The sequence below is a fragment of the Chrysochloris asiatica genome, unplaced genomic scaffold, assembly GCF_000296735.1.
Source record: "Chrysochloris asiatica unplaced genomic scaffold, ChrAsi1.0 scaffold00016, whole genome shotgun sequence".
In the NCBI taxonomy this organism is placed as follows: Eukaryota; Metazoa; Chordata; class Mammalia; order Afrosoricida; family Chrysochloridae; genus Chrysochloris; species Chrysochloris asiatica.
In genome coordinates this window covers 16252820-16269238 of record NW_006408534.1, presented here as the reverse complement: position 1 = coordinate 16269238, position 16419 = coordinate 16252820, and the positions used below count along the sequence as shown (strand labels likewise).

The 16419-nt window shown below is 41.2% G+C and overlaps 2 protein-coding genes across 2 annotated transcripts in view; one reads left to right on the top strand and one right to left on the bottom strand.

Annotated features, from left to right (window-relative positions):
- The window catches only part of CENPO (centromere protein O), a 21749-nt gene extending 7723 nt beyond the window's left edge, over positions 1 to 14026 (top strand). The window contains exons 3-7 of the mRNA XM_006835298.1: positions 8728 to 8979; positions 10394 to 10511; positions 11200 to 11459; positions 13007 to 13178; positions 13893 to 14026. Of these exons, the coding sequence (XP_006835361.1) occupies positions 8728 to 8979; positions 10394 to 10511; positions 11200 to 11459; positions 13007 to 13178; positions 13893 to 14026 (936 nt within the window). The remainder of the gene's footprint in view (positions 1 to 8727; positions 8980 to 10393; positions 10512 to 11199; positions 11460 to 13006; positions 13179 to 13892) is intronic.
- A 1681-nt stretch (positions 14027 to 15707) lies between these two features.
- Positions 15708 to 16419, bottom strand: part of ADCY3 (adenylate cyclase 3) — a 123100-nt gene continuing 122388 nt past the window's right edge. Inside the window, exon 21 of the mRNA XM_006835234.1 lies at positions 15708 to 15890. Within this exon, the coding sequence (XP_006835297.1) occupies positions 15708 to 15890 (183 nt within the window). The remainder of the gene's footprint in view (positions 15891 to 16419) is intronic.

Genomic DNA, 16419 nt, shown 5'->3' with positions numbered 1-16419 from the left:
ACTTCTTGCCTTTGTAGTCCCCCCCCCCCAATTTTGGGTAGCTAATGTCCAAGTTGCCAATCCCTGTCTATCGTCTATACCAAGGGGGTGGGAATGATCCTTGCTGTATAGGTTTGCTTCCTCTTTTGATGTACTGCATCCATAGGTGTAGGTCAGGTTCATCAAATTGTATCAGATTAGTCTTTTTTACTCTTTTCTGTTCTTCTAGTTGAGTTCTAATCATCTAGCCATTGGAGTCAGGTCAAGTGGGTATTACCTGCACTTATGGGTGTTCTTGTGCATATCCCCTTGTGTCTTATCAGCTGGATGCTTCAGTCTCTACTCTAGTCCTCTATGGCTGTGTCACTGACTTTGGACCCAGGAGTCCCCGGGTCTTGCCATACTGCTGGCCAACCAGATGTCCACCTGGGTTCACAAGAGTCTATTGAACGTGGTAGGATTTAGCTCACAGCTTCATTGCTGTTTTTCCCTCACTTCCCCTTATCGGTGAGTCAAACCACATGTCTGCTCGTATATGCCCCTTAAATCTTAGTCTTGGATGGGGGTTTGCCCTGAGAGGACCCGACCACTTAACCTTGATGTCTCCTGGGTGAGCAACTTGCTTGTTCTTGTAGTAATCAGTCGGACTGCTGTTATTATTTTATTTTTCCCGTCAATATTTCTTTCAACAAGTATCTTCTGTTGTCCTAGCTGCTCCAGGCTGGTCTGTTTGTTCTTTTAAGTGGAGATTTCTCATCTCAGAAGATGGGGTTCAGGTTTCCACATATGGTCTTACGCAATGCAGAGGCTCCGCAGGAAGCCTCCTTCACTGGGCATGTTGTAGCCCCATTTTAGGTATTCCAGTCAGTTATAGGCAGAGGATGGACTTACAAGCTTTCTATGGTGATATTTCTACCTATTCCTTTCTTTCCTTCTGAAGTGTCTATTTTACAGTGGTATACAAGGGAAACCAAGATTCAAAAGATAGCCAAGCATCTTAACATTATTTCCCTCTTTTACCCATTCCAACCATGTCTCAATCCCTGTATCACAGAGCCCTGTTGTTCCAAGGTTATGCATACATCATTATTTACCTCTGTCCCACTTAGCCCATGCAAACCTGCCTAACTGTTCTTCCATCTGCCTTCCTCTTCCATTCCCTTCCCCCTTCTGGTGTATTGCCCCCATCCCCAGCACCCAAACTATGCTGTGTCTATTCCTTACCCTATTATATACTACTTCTTGTAATGGTTGAACATCGACCATTTCTTTCTGGTATGGTTACTTTGTGTATATCTTCCATCTTCTGATGCTTTCTGCTACATTCTATATGCTATCTATTAGTGGTGGTGTTGATGTGCTGTGGAGTCAGTTCCAACTTGTAATAACCCTGCATAGGGTTTACGAGGCTGTAAATCTTTTATGGGAGAAAAAGCCTCATATTTCTCTTGTGGAACAGCTGGTAGGTTCGAATGGCTGACCTTGAAGTTAGCAGCCCAACTCATAACCACTACACTACTTATAGACTCCTTCAATATTGCAACTTGAGGTTTGAATTTTTATTTTCTTACAGCTTGAGAAATGCTGAGTATGTTTTTAAACTCCAGATCTTTGCACATTTCATTATAATACTTTGTCTTCTTTAGCTGCCCTTTGAATTTTTCTGTTTACCCCTTTGACTCCCTCATTCATTCCATTTGTTTTAGTTTCTTTACCCTAAAGAGCAGATTTCAGACTCACTTCTGACATCCATTTTGGGTTTTTCTTCCTTTCTTGTGTTGTTAATGACCTTTTGCTTTCTTCCTGTATGATGTTCTTGATGTCATCCCACAAGTCTTGTGGTCTTCGGTTATTAATGATGAATTCATCAAATCTGTTCTTGAGATGATCTCTAAATTAAGGTGGGATATATTCAAGGTAATATTTGAGCTTTTGTGGACTTGTTTTAATTTTCTTCAGCTTCAGCCTGAACTTGAATATGAGCAATTGATGGTCTGTTCCACAGTCAGCCCCTGGCCTTGTTTTGGGTGATGATATAGAGCGTTTCCACCATGTCTTTCCACAGATGTAGTTAATTTGATTTCTGTGTATTCCATCTGGTGAGATCCACATGTATAGTTGCCTTTTATGTTGTCTAAAAAAGGTATTTGCAATGAAGAAGTCACTGATCTTGTAAATTTCGGTCATGAGATCTTCAGCCTCATTTCTGTTATCAAGACCATATATCTAGATTTATTTATTTTCTAACTTTTTGTTGTGAACTGCGGGAAGGTTAACAGAGTATCATCAGCTTTACCTTTCAACAAATCATATGCTTTGTTTCATCTCAATGACTACAATCCTCTCCCTGTAACAACAGTTATCCTACTTCCCTGATGTTTCCGTTTTACTACATCTTATATTTCACAAATGAATAAAGCAAAAATATTTGATGTACACATACAAAACAAAAAATACACATTCATTTAAGGGTGTATTCTGCAAGATAGCCTCCTGCCGGAAGGTGTACATCCTGACTCATTCCATAGGCCTAGAGCCCGAAGCAGCTCTGTCTCTCCATGCCTCAGCCTCTGTCTCTGCTGTTGCCACTTTTCTAGGTAGGCTCTCACGCTGCACTTTTGCTCTTCCTTCTTAATGGTCCTATCATCTTTTCCTGAAGTGGAAGGTTAACTACTCCTTGCTTTTAGTTACATATCTTCTATAATTACAGTTGTGACAATCACGATCCTGTCAACAATTACTCACAGTTGAATCATAAACTCTTACCAGCCTCATCCTCCATCCCACTTTAATTTTACCAGATCCATCAGGAGACAAGGAAAACTTTTCAGTGGGCATTCTATCTTCCTACCTCATTCTGAAATTAAGCACATTCATAAAAGCTTATAAGCTAGCCATTTCATGCCTTTACAGCCCCGTTTTTTATAACCAGTGTCTAGATTGCTCATCCCTATCAACTCTGTGGTGGAAATTTTGATCGACTGTATCCATAAGCAGAGGTCCACGGAGTTCATCAAATTGTAGCAGTTTATACTTATTGCTGGTATCAACCATCTTTATCTTCATCTGGTCAAGTTTTGGTTTGCTAAGTTATCCAAACTAGGTCAGATGGGTGGTAGCTGCAAATTTGGGAGTCCACGCACGGCTCCCTGCACTTCAGATCTCCTGGCAAGGCCATATTTTCCAACTACTGGTCCTTCCTCTTTTTTTCCAGCCTTCACATTCCAATTACCACTGATTATTAATGCCTCTTGATTGCATGTTTGATAAATTTCAGACTGAAGGACCCGAAAACTTTACTCCATTCACATCATCATGGCCATTTCTACTTTGCTGAGGCAACTCTTCCCCAGTTGTATTTTGAGTGCCTGCCAACCTGAGGGGTTCATCTTCTGGTACTATTCATGTTTTCATCTTCTGGCACTACATCTGACAACGTTCTGCTGCTATTCATAAGATTTTTAGTGGCTAAACAGTCAGCGGTAGTCTGCCTCTCCTTCTTCCTAGTCTGTCTTAGTCTGGAAGCTCTGCTGAAACCTGCCCATCATGGGTAACCCTGTCGGTGTTAAAATACTGGTGGCATAGCTTCTAGTATCACAGCAACACACAAGCCACCACAGTACAATAAACTGACAGACGAATGGAGGAGACGAGTTCAGAAGCTATTATAGCAAGCCAGAGGTGATGGTTGATTAAACTACATCTGCCAGTGGATTAAACTACACTTTAGAAAGTAAATTTAATAACATTTAGTGATGGATTGAGGATAGAGGTGAGAAGAAAGTATTAAGAATGAAATTAAATATCTGGCTTGTACAGCTAGGTGGATGATGGTTGCAGTCACTGAGGGATTTGGAAGAAGATGATGATGATAATGCAGTCTTGGGATATGTTGACAGTAAAGGTCCTCTATGACTTCCAGGTAGAGACTGAGAAAGTCGGTAGATATTTTGGTCTAAAGCTCAGGGAAAAATCTTAAGCTAGAGGTACATATCTGTGTGTGGATACTGATGAGACATCTTCAGGAGAAAATAGGCCTTAGGTCTGATCATCGGAGAGGTCATAGAGATCAAATGTAAGCTTCTCAAAAGCAGGCATTTGCCTCTTGTTCGTCACTGTCTAGAAAAGTGCCTGGTAAAATTAGATGCTTAATGTATATTTGTTGAATGAGGAAGTCAGGAGACTGATAGGATATGATTCAATGCCAGAGACCTTCAAAAAGGAAAAATCGGTAGAATCATGTTACTAGGATGTTAGGTAAGATGGAGTTTGGAAAGTGTCAATTGTATTTAGTAGCATGGAAGTCACTGTTGATTTTAGTAATTTTGTGGGAGCAGAAGTCAACTTAGAGTGGGTTGAAGTGGAAGAGAAGGAAATGTAGAGTGGACAGGACCGGATCTGTATTGTTTGTCTGGTGAACATTTTAAGATGCTAGACACTTGGAAAAGTTGAGAGGAAGTGTCTGAATGAATATAAGGGAGAGACAGGGGTAACTGATAGTCCAAGTGTTCTGAGAAAACAAGAGGGGATAGAAGTTAATGAGTAATGATAAATAAAAGAATACAGAATTTTGTGCGTTAATGTGCTGGATTACAACGTCTTACAAACCTCAAGTTTGGTTGAGGTTGAAGGTCACCATCTGCTTCTTGGAAACCTTATACAAGGTCACCATGGGTCAGAACCAACTGGATGGCACTTAACAACAACAACAATACATCTCATGTGTATCTGTTTGTACTTTACAATAAATATATATATTTTTTGGATTACAAACCAGCTATAAAAGAGTTGAGGTTTCTAGTCTTAATACAGAAACAGCTACAATCATACATTGACAGAGAACTTCCAGAGGTTCAAGCTGGATTCAGAAGAGGCTGTGGAACGAGGGATATTGCTGATGTCCAATGGATCTTGGCTGAAAGCAGAGAATATCCGAAAGATGTTTACCTGTGCTTCAATGACTACACAAAGGCTTTCGATTGTGTAGGTTATGACAAGCTATGGACAACATTGCGAAGTATGAGTATTCCTGAACACTTAATTGTGCTCATGAGGAATCTGGACCTGGACCAAGAAGCAGTTATTCGAATAGAATATGGGAACACTGAATGTCTTAAAGTTAAGAAAGCTGTGCGACAAGGTTGTATTCTTTCACCATACTTATTCAACCTGTATGCTAAACAAATAATCTGAGAAGCTGGGTTCTATGAAGAAAAAGATGGCATCAGGATTGGAGGAAGACTCATTAACAACCTGCGATATGCAGATGATACAACCTTGCTTGCTGAAAGTGATGAGGATTTAAAAACATTTACTGATGAGGATCAAAGAGCATAGCCTTCGGTTTAGATTACATCTCAATGTCAGGAAAACAAAAATCCTCACCACTGGACCAATAAACAACATTCTTATCAACAGAAAAGATTGAAGTTGTCAAGAACTTCATTCTTCTTGGATCACCTGTCCACACTTACAGAAGCAGCAGTCAAGAGATCAAACGATGTATTATTGCATTAGGCAAATCTGCCGCACAAGACCTTTTTAAAGTGTTGAAGAGCAAAGATGTCAGCTTGCGGACTAAGGTGCGCCTGACCCAAGCCATGGTATTTTCAATAACCTCATATGCATGCAAAAGCTGGACAGTGAATAAGGAAGACCATAGAAGAATTGATGCCTTCGAGTTACGGTGTTGGAGGAGAATATTGAAAGTGCCATGGGCTGCCAAAAGAACCAATAGATCCGTTTTGGAAGAAGCGCAGCCAGAGTGCTCCTTCGAGGCCAAGATTTCCAAACTTTGTGTCTCATACTTTGGACATATTGTCAGGAGGGACCAGTTGCTGGAGAAGGATAATTATGTTTGGTAAGGTAGAGGGTCAGAGAAAAAGAGGAAGATCCCCCAAAGAGATGGATTGGCCAAGTGGCAGCATCGATGGACTCAAGCTTGGCAACTGTAGTGAGGTTAGCCCAGGATCGGGCAGTGTTTCGTTCTGCTGTGTATAAGGTTGCTGTGGGTCGGTACTGACTCGATGGCACCTAATAATAACAACAGTCTTAATAGGTAATGAAACAAGATTTTTTTTGTGTCTGTTCCAAGGCAAGGAAAGTAGGTTAAGATTTTCATACAGGGAGGGGTCACCAGAAAGTTCATGCAAAATGCATATTCTGAAAAAAAATCTATGCAGGGTTTTCAAAATTTTGTGTGTGTCAGAATAAACCCATTAACTTGTTACAGAATGTCTAAACAGGATCGAGTTTGAGGCACTAAGAAGGATAAGACGGCATTTTGAAAAGCCCTTCTCAGCGCAACATGAATTTTGCTAAATTTGAAGCAGAATTTGGTGAAGCTTGGGTGGGAAAATGCCCGACATCATTGATGCTTTATGAAATTTTATGGGGACAGTGCCTCAATGAAATCAGCACTTTACAAATAAATGACTAGTTTTAAGAAGGGATAAGACAATGTTGAAGACCATCCACATCAGCTTGCTAGAAAACAGTTCATCTTTTTTTTTGCTTGAAGTGAAGTGGACCAGTGATTAACAGTAGATACAATAGTCAACATTATAGACATTTAATCTGGTTCAGTTTGCACAATTCTGACTGAAAATTAAACTCTTGTGCCCAGATCAGCTATAGACAAGGTCAAAGCTTTCAGTGGAAATTTTAAACAAGATCCCGGAGCATTTTTTGAAAGAGTTCTAATGAGATGAACATGGCTTTACCAGTACTATTCTGAAGAAAAAGCACAATAAAACAATGGCTACCAAGAGGTGGAAGAGGTCCAGTCAAGGCAAAAATGGACCAGTTGAGCAAAGGTCATGGCAATAGTGTTTTGAGATGCTCAAGGCATTTTTCTTGTTGACTTTCTGGAGGGCCAAAGAACAACAAAAACTGTTTATTATGAGAGTTTTTTAGAAAGGTAGCCAAAGTAGCAGAAAAACACCTGGGTAAGTTTCACCAGACAGTCCTTCTCCACCTTGACAAATACTAGTGCTCATTTCGCTCATCAAACAAGGGCAATTTTGCAGTGTTTCGATGAAAGATCATTAGGCAGCCCCTTCTGACTTTTTATTTTCTAATCTTAAAAAATCTTTAAAGAGCACCCATTTTTCTTCAGTTAGTAATGTAAAGAAGACTGCATTGACATGGTTACATTCCTGGGCCCCCTCAGTTCTTTGTTGCTGTTGGTAGGTTCCATGAGTTGGTTCCGACTCATAGTGACCTTGTGCCATCCTTAACAATTGTTGTTGTGTTTGAGCCCATTGCTGCTGCCACTATGTCAGTTCATCTCATTGGGGGTTGTCATCTCCTTCGCTGACCCTGTGCTTTACTAAGCATGATGCCCTCCAGGGACTGGTCCCTCCTGATAACATGTCTGAAGTACGAGACATGAAATGTCTCATTCACCATCCTGGTTTCTGAGGAGCATTATGGCTGTACTTCATCTTAGACAGATTTGTTTTGTTCTTCTGGCAGTCCATGGCACTTTTAATATTCTTCTCCCACATGATAACTCAGATGCATCAATTCTTCTGTCTGCTTTATTCATTGTCCAACTTTCACATGCATATGAGGCTACTGAAAATACCGTGACTTGGATTAGGCACACCTTAGTCCTCAAACTGATAGCTTTGCTCTTGAACACTTTAAAGAGGTTTAGTGTAGCAGATTTTCCTAACGCAGTATGTTGTTTGATTTCTTGACTGAAGCTTCCATGAGTGTGGATTGTGGAGCCAACAAAATGGAGTCTTTGACAACTTCAATCTTTTCTCCATATATCATGTTATTTATTGGCCCAGTTGTGAGGATTTTTGTTTAGTTTACATTGTAGTGCAATACATACTGAAGACTGTTCACCTGTATTTTAAGTCCTATTTACTTTCAGCAAGCAAGGTTGTATCATATATATATTGTGTGTTGTTAATGAATCTATCTTCACTTCTGATGCTATGTTTTTCATCATGTAATCCAGCTTCTCAGATTATTTGTTCAGAAACCCATCCAGTTTTGTTGTGAGTTGGAACTGACTCGAGGGCATTTAATAACAACCACATATACAGATTAAATAAATATGGTGAAAGGATATAACTCTAGATACAATTCAGTTCTTTAGGGATGGATTAAATGCCTGATATAAGGAGCTCTGGTAGCATAGTGGTTACGAATCTGGCTTTGAACCTCAAGGTAAGCAGTTCAAAACTACCAGCTGTTCCATGGGAGAAAGATGAGGCTTTCTGCTCCCGTAAAGATTTAAAGCCTTGGAAACCCTGATCAGGGTCGCTATGGGTTGGAACCGACTCGACGGCACTTAACAACAACAGTCATCACTTACAAAAGCGTCTTTATCTTGATGGCACTTAATTTGAGAAAGTATGTTTTTTATTTTTATCTTTCAATTCCATTTTTTTTTTGTGACCTTTTTGAAGTCCCTTTGTATATATATGTCTTTATGAACTCTACAGAATAGATGCTGTGTTCACGTAAGAAACTCAGACACAGTATGATAACTAATAGTACACGTCTCTCAAGGGAGATGTCTCCTATCTGTGGTAAAGTCGTGAAAGTATGCTAGAGGTGTACTTTCATGATAAATTGTAGACCTTGATAAAATAACTACTGTTTAATCTCATGCTCTCTGGGACAGTTTGTACACCTTTGTTCAGACTGAGAGGTGGATCATGGGATTCTGGTGTCAGCTCCTCTGGCTTAATTATATATACATTGTGGTAAGTGTCTTTAACTATTTAGCTGACCACAAGTTCTGAAGAGGTCACTCTTCTGTCTTCTCTGAAACCTTTAGCTTCTTGTGCAGTTCCCTTTCTTCTTTCCTCAGGTGTGTTAGCTCACTTGGAAAGACTGGAGACTCAGATGAACAGATCTCAGAAACAACTTGAACCACAGACAGCACAGGCAGAGGGAAGTACTCTTAGCACCAGGATTCGTAAACTGAGACTTATACGAGATAAGCTGAGGGCTGAAGTGAAGCAACGGCAAGCCAGGGTGAGTAAAGTATGATGTTGACAGGCTTTGCATTGCAGCTAATGCTAGTGTCTGCTGATAGCTGTCCGGGCTGGGCGAGTTCTTCGTAAATTTCTTGACCTGCCCACATAGACATCTAAGCCTGTTATGTCAATCTCAGCCTGATGGGAGTCATTGAAACTTTTGCCATTAATACCATCTTTGTCTGTCACCCACACTTAAAACCTCATCATGAACTTTGATCCTTCCCTCTTCTTAGTCTCTGTCTGGCCCAGGACCCCTCAGCAAGATCTGTTAGTTTGTTGTTTAGATTGTCTTTTGGCTTCCTCCCCCATTGTGTTGCCATAGGTCAAGCATTATCCATACCTGCTGTTGATATTTTTCAGGTGATTGTGCCCCAGGATTGTTGCAGTAGCCTGCTCGTTAGAACTGTTGATTGAAAGTCTAGGGCAATGAGGAGCAGGGCACACAGGTCTTTCAGACCGTTCTCCATTAGTAGGCCCTGAACTATACCTTTTATTTCCCAATATGGTGAGACTGCTAACATCTCTGTTTAGCTTTTTAATCTTTCAGTCTCTTCTTTTTGCCTGGTTTCTCAGTACCCACTCACACATGCAGTTTAGAAGTTGGCAAATGACAGGACGGCAAGTTGCCAGTAGAGTGTTGGGCTCCCTTTTTTATGGAATCCTGGCCCACAGAATGGCTGCTTTGGTAACACTGGACTCTAGTTTTTGTCTCCCTGACACAGTGAGACTACTTGCAAAGCCTAGCCTGCACTTTCCATTAGGCCATCTGCCTTATAAACAAATCTACAGCTTTCCTAAGGGGGAAGCTGCAGGGATGGCTCAGCTAATTTCGGAGCATTTATCTTAAGTCATTCATCCTGGGTATTTTGGTTGCTCTCTCATGCCTTTCACCTGTTTTCTTATTGCTTGATTGCTTGTGTATTTGTTTTGGTACTTTGGCCAGCTTGTCTAGGTGTTCTCAGGGAAGGTTAGTCTGATACCATTGTCTGTGTCAAAGCTGGAAATTTAAGTCTTGAAGTCAAAATTTCGCATCTTGGCACTTGACACCTTGCTGCACTGTCTGATCCAAACCAACTGTCCCAGCCTTGCTTCTTCACAACCATTTGTTACGCTCAATCTGTGCTCACCCTAGATTTTACTGACACACGTCTTCCTCCTCACAATATTCTGTATTCCCACCCAAATCCTAATGGTGCTTCAGGCCAGCATGATATCTTACACTGTGAGTCACACAATGCTTCCTCTGCTGTGAGTTTGTAACACTGTTGGGTTGGCCACTTGAAACAGTTTTTGATGCAAATACCTAGTAAAGAATTCTTTGTGCAGTTAGCTTCTATAGAGATAGGTGGAGGTGGGGACTTTGTGTTCCAGTCCCTTGTTCCCAGTTTGATTTGCTGCCTGTCTTGCAGGTTGAAGTATCAGCTGACAGTGCAAAACATGACCAAACATTAAAGACAAGTGAAAGAGAAGATTTAGAGACAAAACGGGAGAACATGAAAGCCATTCTACAGGCCTACCGGTTTACAGGTTTGTTTATTTTTTTTCTGATCTGATTCAGACTAGGTCTCTTGCTCTCTAATCAATTGTTAAAAATACAACTCTGCTGATTGTCTTATTTATCTTGGACCCATTTCATGATTATTTTTTTCTCTTTTTGCCCCAGCACACATTCACAAAGCAGGCGTGCTATTTGTAGACATACTTTTACATCCAAAACTGGCCTTTGTATAGCAGAAGATTGGTTGGTAGCTGGCTTAGACTATTGATTTAAGCTATTCATTCTGTGCCAAAGCCTGTTCTAGAACTTCATCTGCTGCTGACTGGCTCTAGGCCACTGCTCAGTTTTACAATTAAAATGGGAATTTATTCTCCCATTTATCTCACTCAGTGGTTGTAGGAAGAATTGAGGGCTATCATAGATTAGTTGAAATTCAAAAAAAAAGAAAAATTGAAAACTTCAAAGTGATCTTCCTTAATAATTTGGTATTTGGAAGTCCTTGTGTTGTTTTTTCCCACTATTCTGTGGTTTTGACAACTCAAGTTGATAAAGTGGGCCAGAATCAAGGGAAGAAAGAGCCTATGATATTCTTTCATTCAACAAGCGTTTGAGCATGTACTGTAGACACAGCACTGCGGGAGCTCCGGGCCTGCAGAGAGAAGAAAGTGTGTGACCATTCCTGCCACCTGTTGAGAGGAACTGTCTTGTTTGTCTCAGGGCTCAGTGGTAAACTGACCAGCCGAGGAGTCTGCATCTGTATCAGTACTTCTTTTGAGGGGAACCTCCTGGATTCCTATTTTGTGGACCTTGTCATACAGAAACCGCTTCGGATACATCACCATTCAGTTCCAGTTTTCATTCCTTTAGAAGACATAGCTGCAAAATACTTACAGACGGATATTCAGCACTTCCTGTTCAGTCTTTGCGAATACCTAAATGCCTATGCTGGGAGAAAGTTCCAGGCAGATCGACTTCAGGTATCATTTGTCTACAATCTTCTATAGCTCATCATAAGGGCCCAGGATAAGCTTAAAAGGAAAAAGGGACAACTGTTCTTTTATATATTTGTTGTTTCATAACTTTGAGCCAGATATTTGCCCACTGTTCTTCTCATGCATATATTTTTCCCACCATCTCTTCTTAGCCTTTGACACTCTACAAGTGATGTTGAGGCATGGCTACTGGTTAACTGATTGCTCCCTCTCAAACAGCTGTTCATGAAGCGTGTATCCTTGATCATGTCTTCCCCTTCGAAAGCATGAGAGTATGAGTATATATAGTAGCTGAGCTTTTTTTTTGTTTTTTTAAAGCTTTTTTTTTTTTTTTTTTTTTACTGTCTTGGTGGTGAAGGCTTGCACAGCAGTTGAGATGTTCAACAATTTCTACACCAATTGCTGAGTGACATTGGTTACGTTCTTCATGGTACATGAACGTTCTCATTTACGTTCCATTTGTTTTATTTCTCTGCCCCTTACAGTCTCATCTTGGTTTTGGAGTAATTATTGACTGTTTGGTCTCATATGTGATTTTTAAAAGGAGTATAGTACTTACGGATAATACTTATTTTTCGAGTAAATTCGTTGGTTAGGTTCAATGTGATCACAGGCTAGTTTTGGCTCAAGGCTTGAGGAATATCCCAAGGCAGTAGTCTCAGGGAGTCTTCTAGTGTCAACCAGCCCAGTAGGTCTGTTTGTCTTGTTTATTTAGGATTTGAGGTTGCACATTTTTCTCCCATTTTGTCAGTGTCCAGTAGCACTATAGTTGCTGTATTTTTAATTCAACAAGGATTTATTGAGTATCTACTACAATGCCAAGTGCTGTAGGTGCCTACTGCTGTACTGAATCTAGGGAGAAAGAATGATTTTTTAAATACCACAGAGGAAATGTGATCAGTCTTAAAACTCTGGTCTACCTCTGTAGGGAGTCCTGGTGGAATGTCAACTGCCAGGTTGGTGGTTCAAACCCACCAGCTGTTCCTTGAAAACTCTACAGGGTCTTATGAATGAGAACTGACTCAGTGCCACTTCACCACCACCACTACCTCCGTCACTATGAAAGTAGTAGACAGGAAATAAATGGCACTGGGAAGAAGGAAGGGGTTCTTTGGCTTAGCCATTTCCCCACCCTGTGCATTTGGAATGACTTTGAAGCTCCCAAGTTTAAGTTAGGTTCAACTTAACTTTATATGTGGATATAGACATGAAGGATCTTACCCACATGTGAAATATTTTAAAAAAAATTCTTGGCAGAAATAGCAGCCCCTCTCACCCTGGCCATTTACTTAGAACGGCTTTCTGAGGGCTTTTATAGGCTGCCATGGATTCTTAGTTACGTTATAAATCTTTGTTATAGTACTTTTTTCCAGCCTTTCTCTGTCTTTCATGTATTATCTGAAATTTGATTAATGGAGAAACCCATTTTGTCTATTCTCCTGTTAATGGGTATGTTTTGAAGTGTCAACAAATGCCTTGGGAGCTGTAATCATTGTGTTTTCTGTGTTTGTTTTGAACCCCTCCTCCATTAGAATGATTTTGCATGCTTTCTGGCTGGGCCCTTGCAGAAAAACTCACTGTGCAACTTGTTGTCATTTACTTACAAAGTGGAACCAACGGGCCAGACTTTTCCGTTTTGTGCTAGACTATTGTATAAGGATCTCACAGTAACTCTCCCAACTGATGTCACCATTACATATCAAGGTAAGAGGAAGAATGCCTCAGTGGAGTAGTTACAATCTGCTCTGGCTTACTCAAGTTGGTTTGAAGAGTATAAAACAGGTGGAATACATCAGGTGAATTTTTTGAGACACCTGATTCCACACCATAACTGCTCAGTAAGATTAAAAGAAGTATTTCCCCTGTTTCTACTAATGTGTCATTGGTTTGTAAATAGTAAGCATAATTATCCTAATTTTCCCTCTTCTTTGCCCACCTAACTCTGCCAGGGTTCTTTCAGCTAAAGATTTACTTTTCGTTGGAGACCCCTTTTGAAGGCAGTTTCAGGCCTCTTGAGGCCAAGTCTTTATGATTAGTGGAGTCAAATATGAGGGGTCTTCAAAAACTTCATGAAAAATATAAAGAATTTTTCCATGAGTTTTCTGAAGTCATTCCGCCCCGATACAGAACACTTATTTTTAGTTCTTTAGAGAATAAATAAATGGAAATTTCAGAGCTGGCTGAGACTTTGTTGTGAACCTGTTTTGGTACAAATGTAGCACTGCAATGTGGCCTGGCAATAATGAAAACCTGGATGTATGGTTTTCAGGGGGAAGAAAGTTTGTAGCTTCCACAGGTTGCACAGGATCCATTTTAAAGTTTCCTACCCTAAAATTACATGGGTCCGGCATATAATTAGTGTTCCGGGTTCTTATACCCTAAATACATTAGATAAGATTGATACTTTTTCTTCTTTAGGGACGGATGCATTATCCACTTCATGGGAAGAACAGCGAGTCTCCCATGAGAATCTATTTCGTACAAAGTCACTACATAACGTGTTCACTTCATTTGCAAGTGGGGAGCAGTTGGAGATGAGCCTGCTCTTCTAAAAAATGTTTTCATCGAGAGCACTCACCAGTGAGCACAGCAGTACTGTTTTCGGTTCCAGACTGATCCGCAGACTGTCCTTGCACTGAGGACCTCTTCATCACGATGCATAGGGCCAGGTTTGAGTCCTTGGACGCTGGGTTTTGGGGGCGGTTCTCCAATTGTCTGATCACTTATGATACTTGAGGTCACCTGGTTCTTTTGAGGTGTTAAGTGATGTAATCAGACCATTTAAGCTGAAAATCAAACTGGTTTGTGGGGCAATAGAAGAGAGCATTTGGTGAATGCGTACCCTGTAAATTACACAGCATTTCTGGCTTTTTTGGAAGCTTTAAATAATTTTGTCTCATTTTTCTGAGACCTTTTTTTGAAAAGGAAGTTCTTAGGTTACTCTGGGTACATGTTACAAGGTGAATTGTATAGGTAAGAAGGGACGTGTGCTTATTTATCTTTGGAGTTCTATAAAGAGAAAGTACTGTGGGTAAAATTATCAGGGGCTGTATGTTTTCTTTCCTAAATCATTTTTGAATAGAGCTGAATTTTTTAAGTCAGTACTGTAAGATTAGCACTGGACTGCCAGGATTGGTTTGAACTTCAAGGTCGGCGGTTCAAACCCACCAGAAACCCTATACAAGGTTGCAGTGACGGTACTTGGTAACAGTGAAAGAACAGGGTTGGAAAGCTGCCTGTAAAATAGTCATTGTTACAAAAGGAAGCAGACCCTCCTCCATCTCGTCCCTCTCACCCTAGATTGTGCTTTCTCCTGGGCTGAATGGTGTGTGCCATTTTCCCCGTGGCAGTGGACCACCTTGTAGAAGTCACTTAGGAATAAAAGCTCCTGCCTTCCAGATGCGTGGTGGGAACCAGTGGGAGGGATTTATACGATTTTCACAACGATCACAATCAAGTTGAGTAAAGCTTTTAATAAAACAGTCTTTTTAAATCAATACCTGTAAATTCTCTTTTAAAGCAGTAGCAAAGGCGACTGTAGCAAGAGCTCAAAAGGCAAGGCAATATTGGAAAGGTTTTTTTTTTTTTTTGTAACAGGAAGTTAAAAATATAAATGTAGAAGATCTGTGTATATATTTTTCTTTCAGAAATAAATTTCCCTTCCCCCTCCCACCAGGTAAAAGGAAATATTGCACTTTCTGCTCTCATAACCAAGGTGTGACGGGTTCCAGAAGAACCTTTCAAGATTATCAGGAACGTCAGGACTAGGACCATTTAGCCTAACTCGGACTGGATGGAGCTAGGTCTCCAGCTTGAGCTCTTTTGCAAAACGACAGCTTTTCAGAATGACAGCACTGGCTGGGAGCAGAGCACTTGCCAGCACCACTGTGCTGCTGTCCGGGCGCTCACTGAAGGAAGAGCCTCCCCCTCTGACACTCCTGCTTACAGTGGCTGAGGCCTCTCTGAGGGAAAGGTACTGGTTGGAATGGGCTTGGTCGGGGAGGACTGTTCAGTACTATGCCTAGGATCTACTCTCTGAGAGAAGCTGCAGGCACACTGAGGAGTAGGGCCACCCTCAGAGCTCACTGGTCCACGAACAAATGAAGGCTTGAGGAGAGTTTAAAACCTAAAGTCTATGTGAATGTACTTCCATGTGTCCTGTCCCAAAGCTTTTCTCTGGTTCCCACAATAAATTCTCCCTCCCCAGTTGGACTATTGTAGACTAGTGGCCGCTCAGGAGTTGTCTACCACCTGATGGGGCAGTGTGACGAAGGAGCCATTAGGGAAGGCAGCTGGCTTATCACGCCCCTTCAGGAAAAAGGTCAGCAGCTCCCCCTTCCCCTTCACAAAGATAGGACCTCGCCTTACAAAGCGGAAGCCGTATTCTCGAAGGATGACTTGAGTTTCTTCCACCACCTAGAAGGAGAACAAAGTTGAGAGCTAAGACTGAAGGGCAAAACGGGCCTTGATGGCTGAGAACTGACCCAGGTGGTACTAAAAATTGGATGATCCACAGATCCCAATCTACCCTAACCCACACTGGGCCTTAACACTGTTCTCCAAACCACCCAAGGTTAAGGCCCTGGCACAGCAGGTGGACCATAGCCGATCTGCCTAGAGCTCTCCAGCAGGAGACTTTTCATCTCAGAGGACAGCCAAAGGTTTGGATCATTACTTCCTGCGCTGGGAGTGCAGTGGCTCTGTGGGAGAATGAGGTTTTCTGCTCCTATGAAGGTGTAAAGCCTCAGAAACCCTATACAGGGGTTCTGACTTGACAGCACTTACCACCTGAGGTTAGCTATTGAGTCCTAGTGTGGCACTGTAGTATAAACACTGGACTGCTAACCACAGGTTGGGAGTTAAAATCTCCTTGGAGATCCTAAGATTGGGTCACTGAATTGCAACTGACTTCACAGCATTCAACAGGCTAGCTATAGCTATAGAA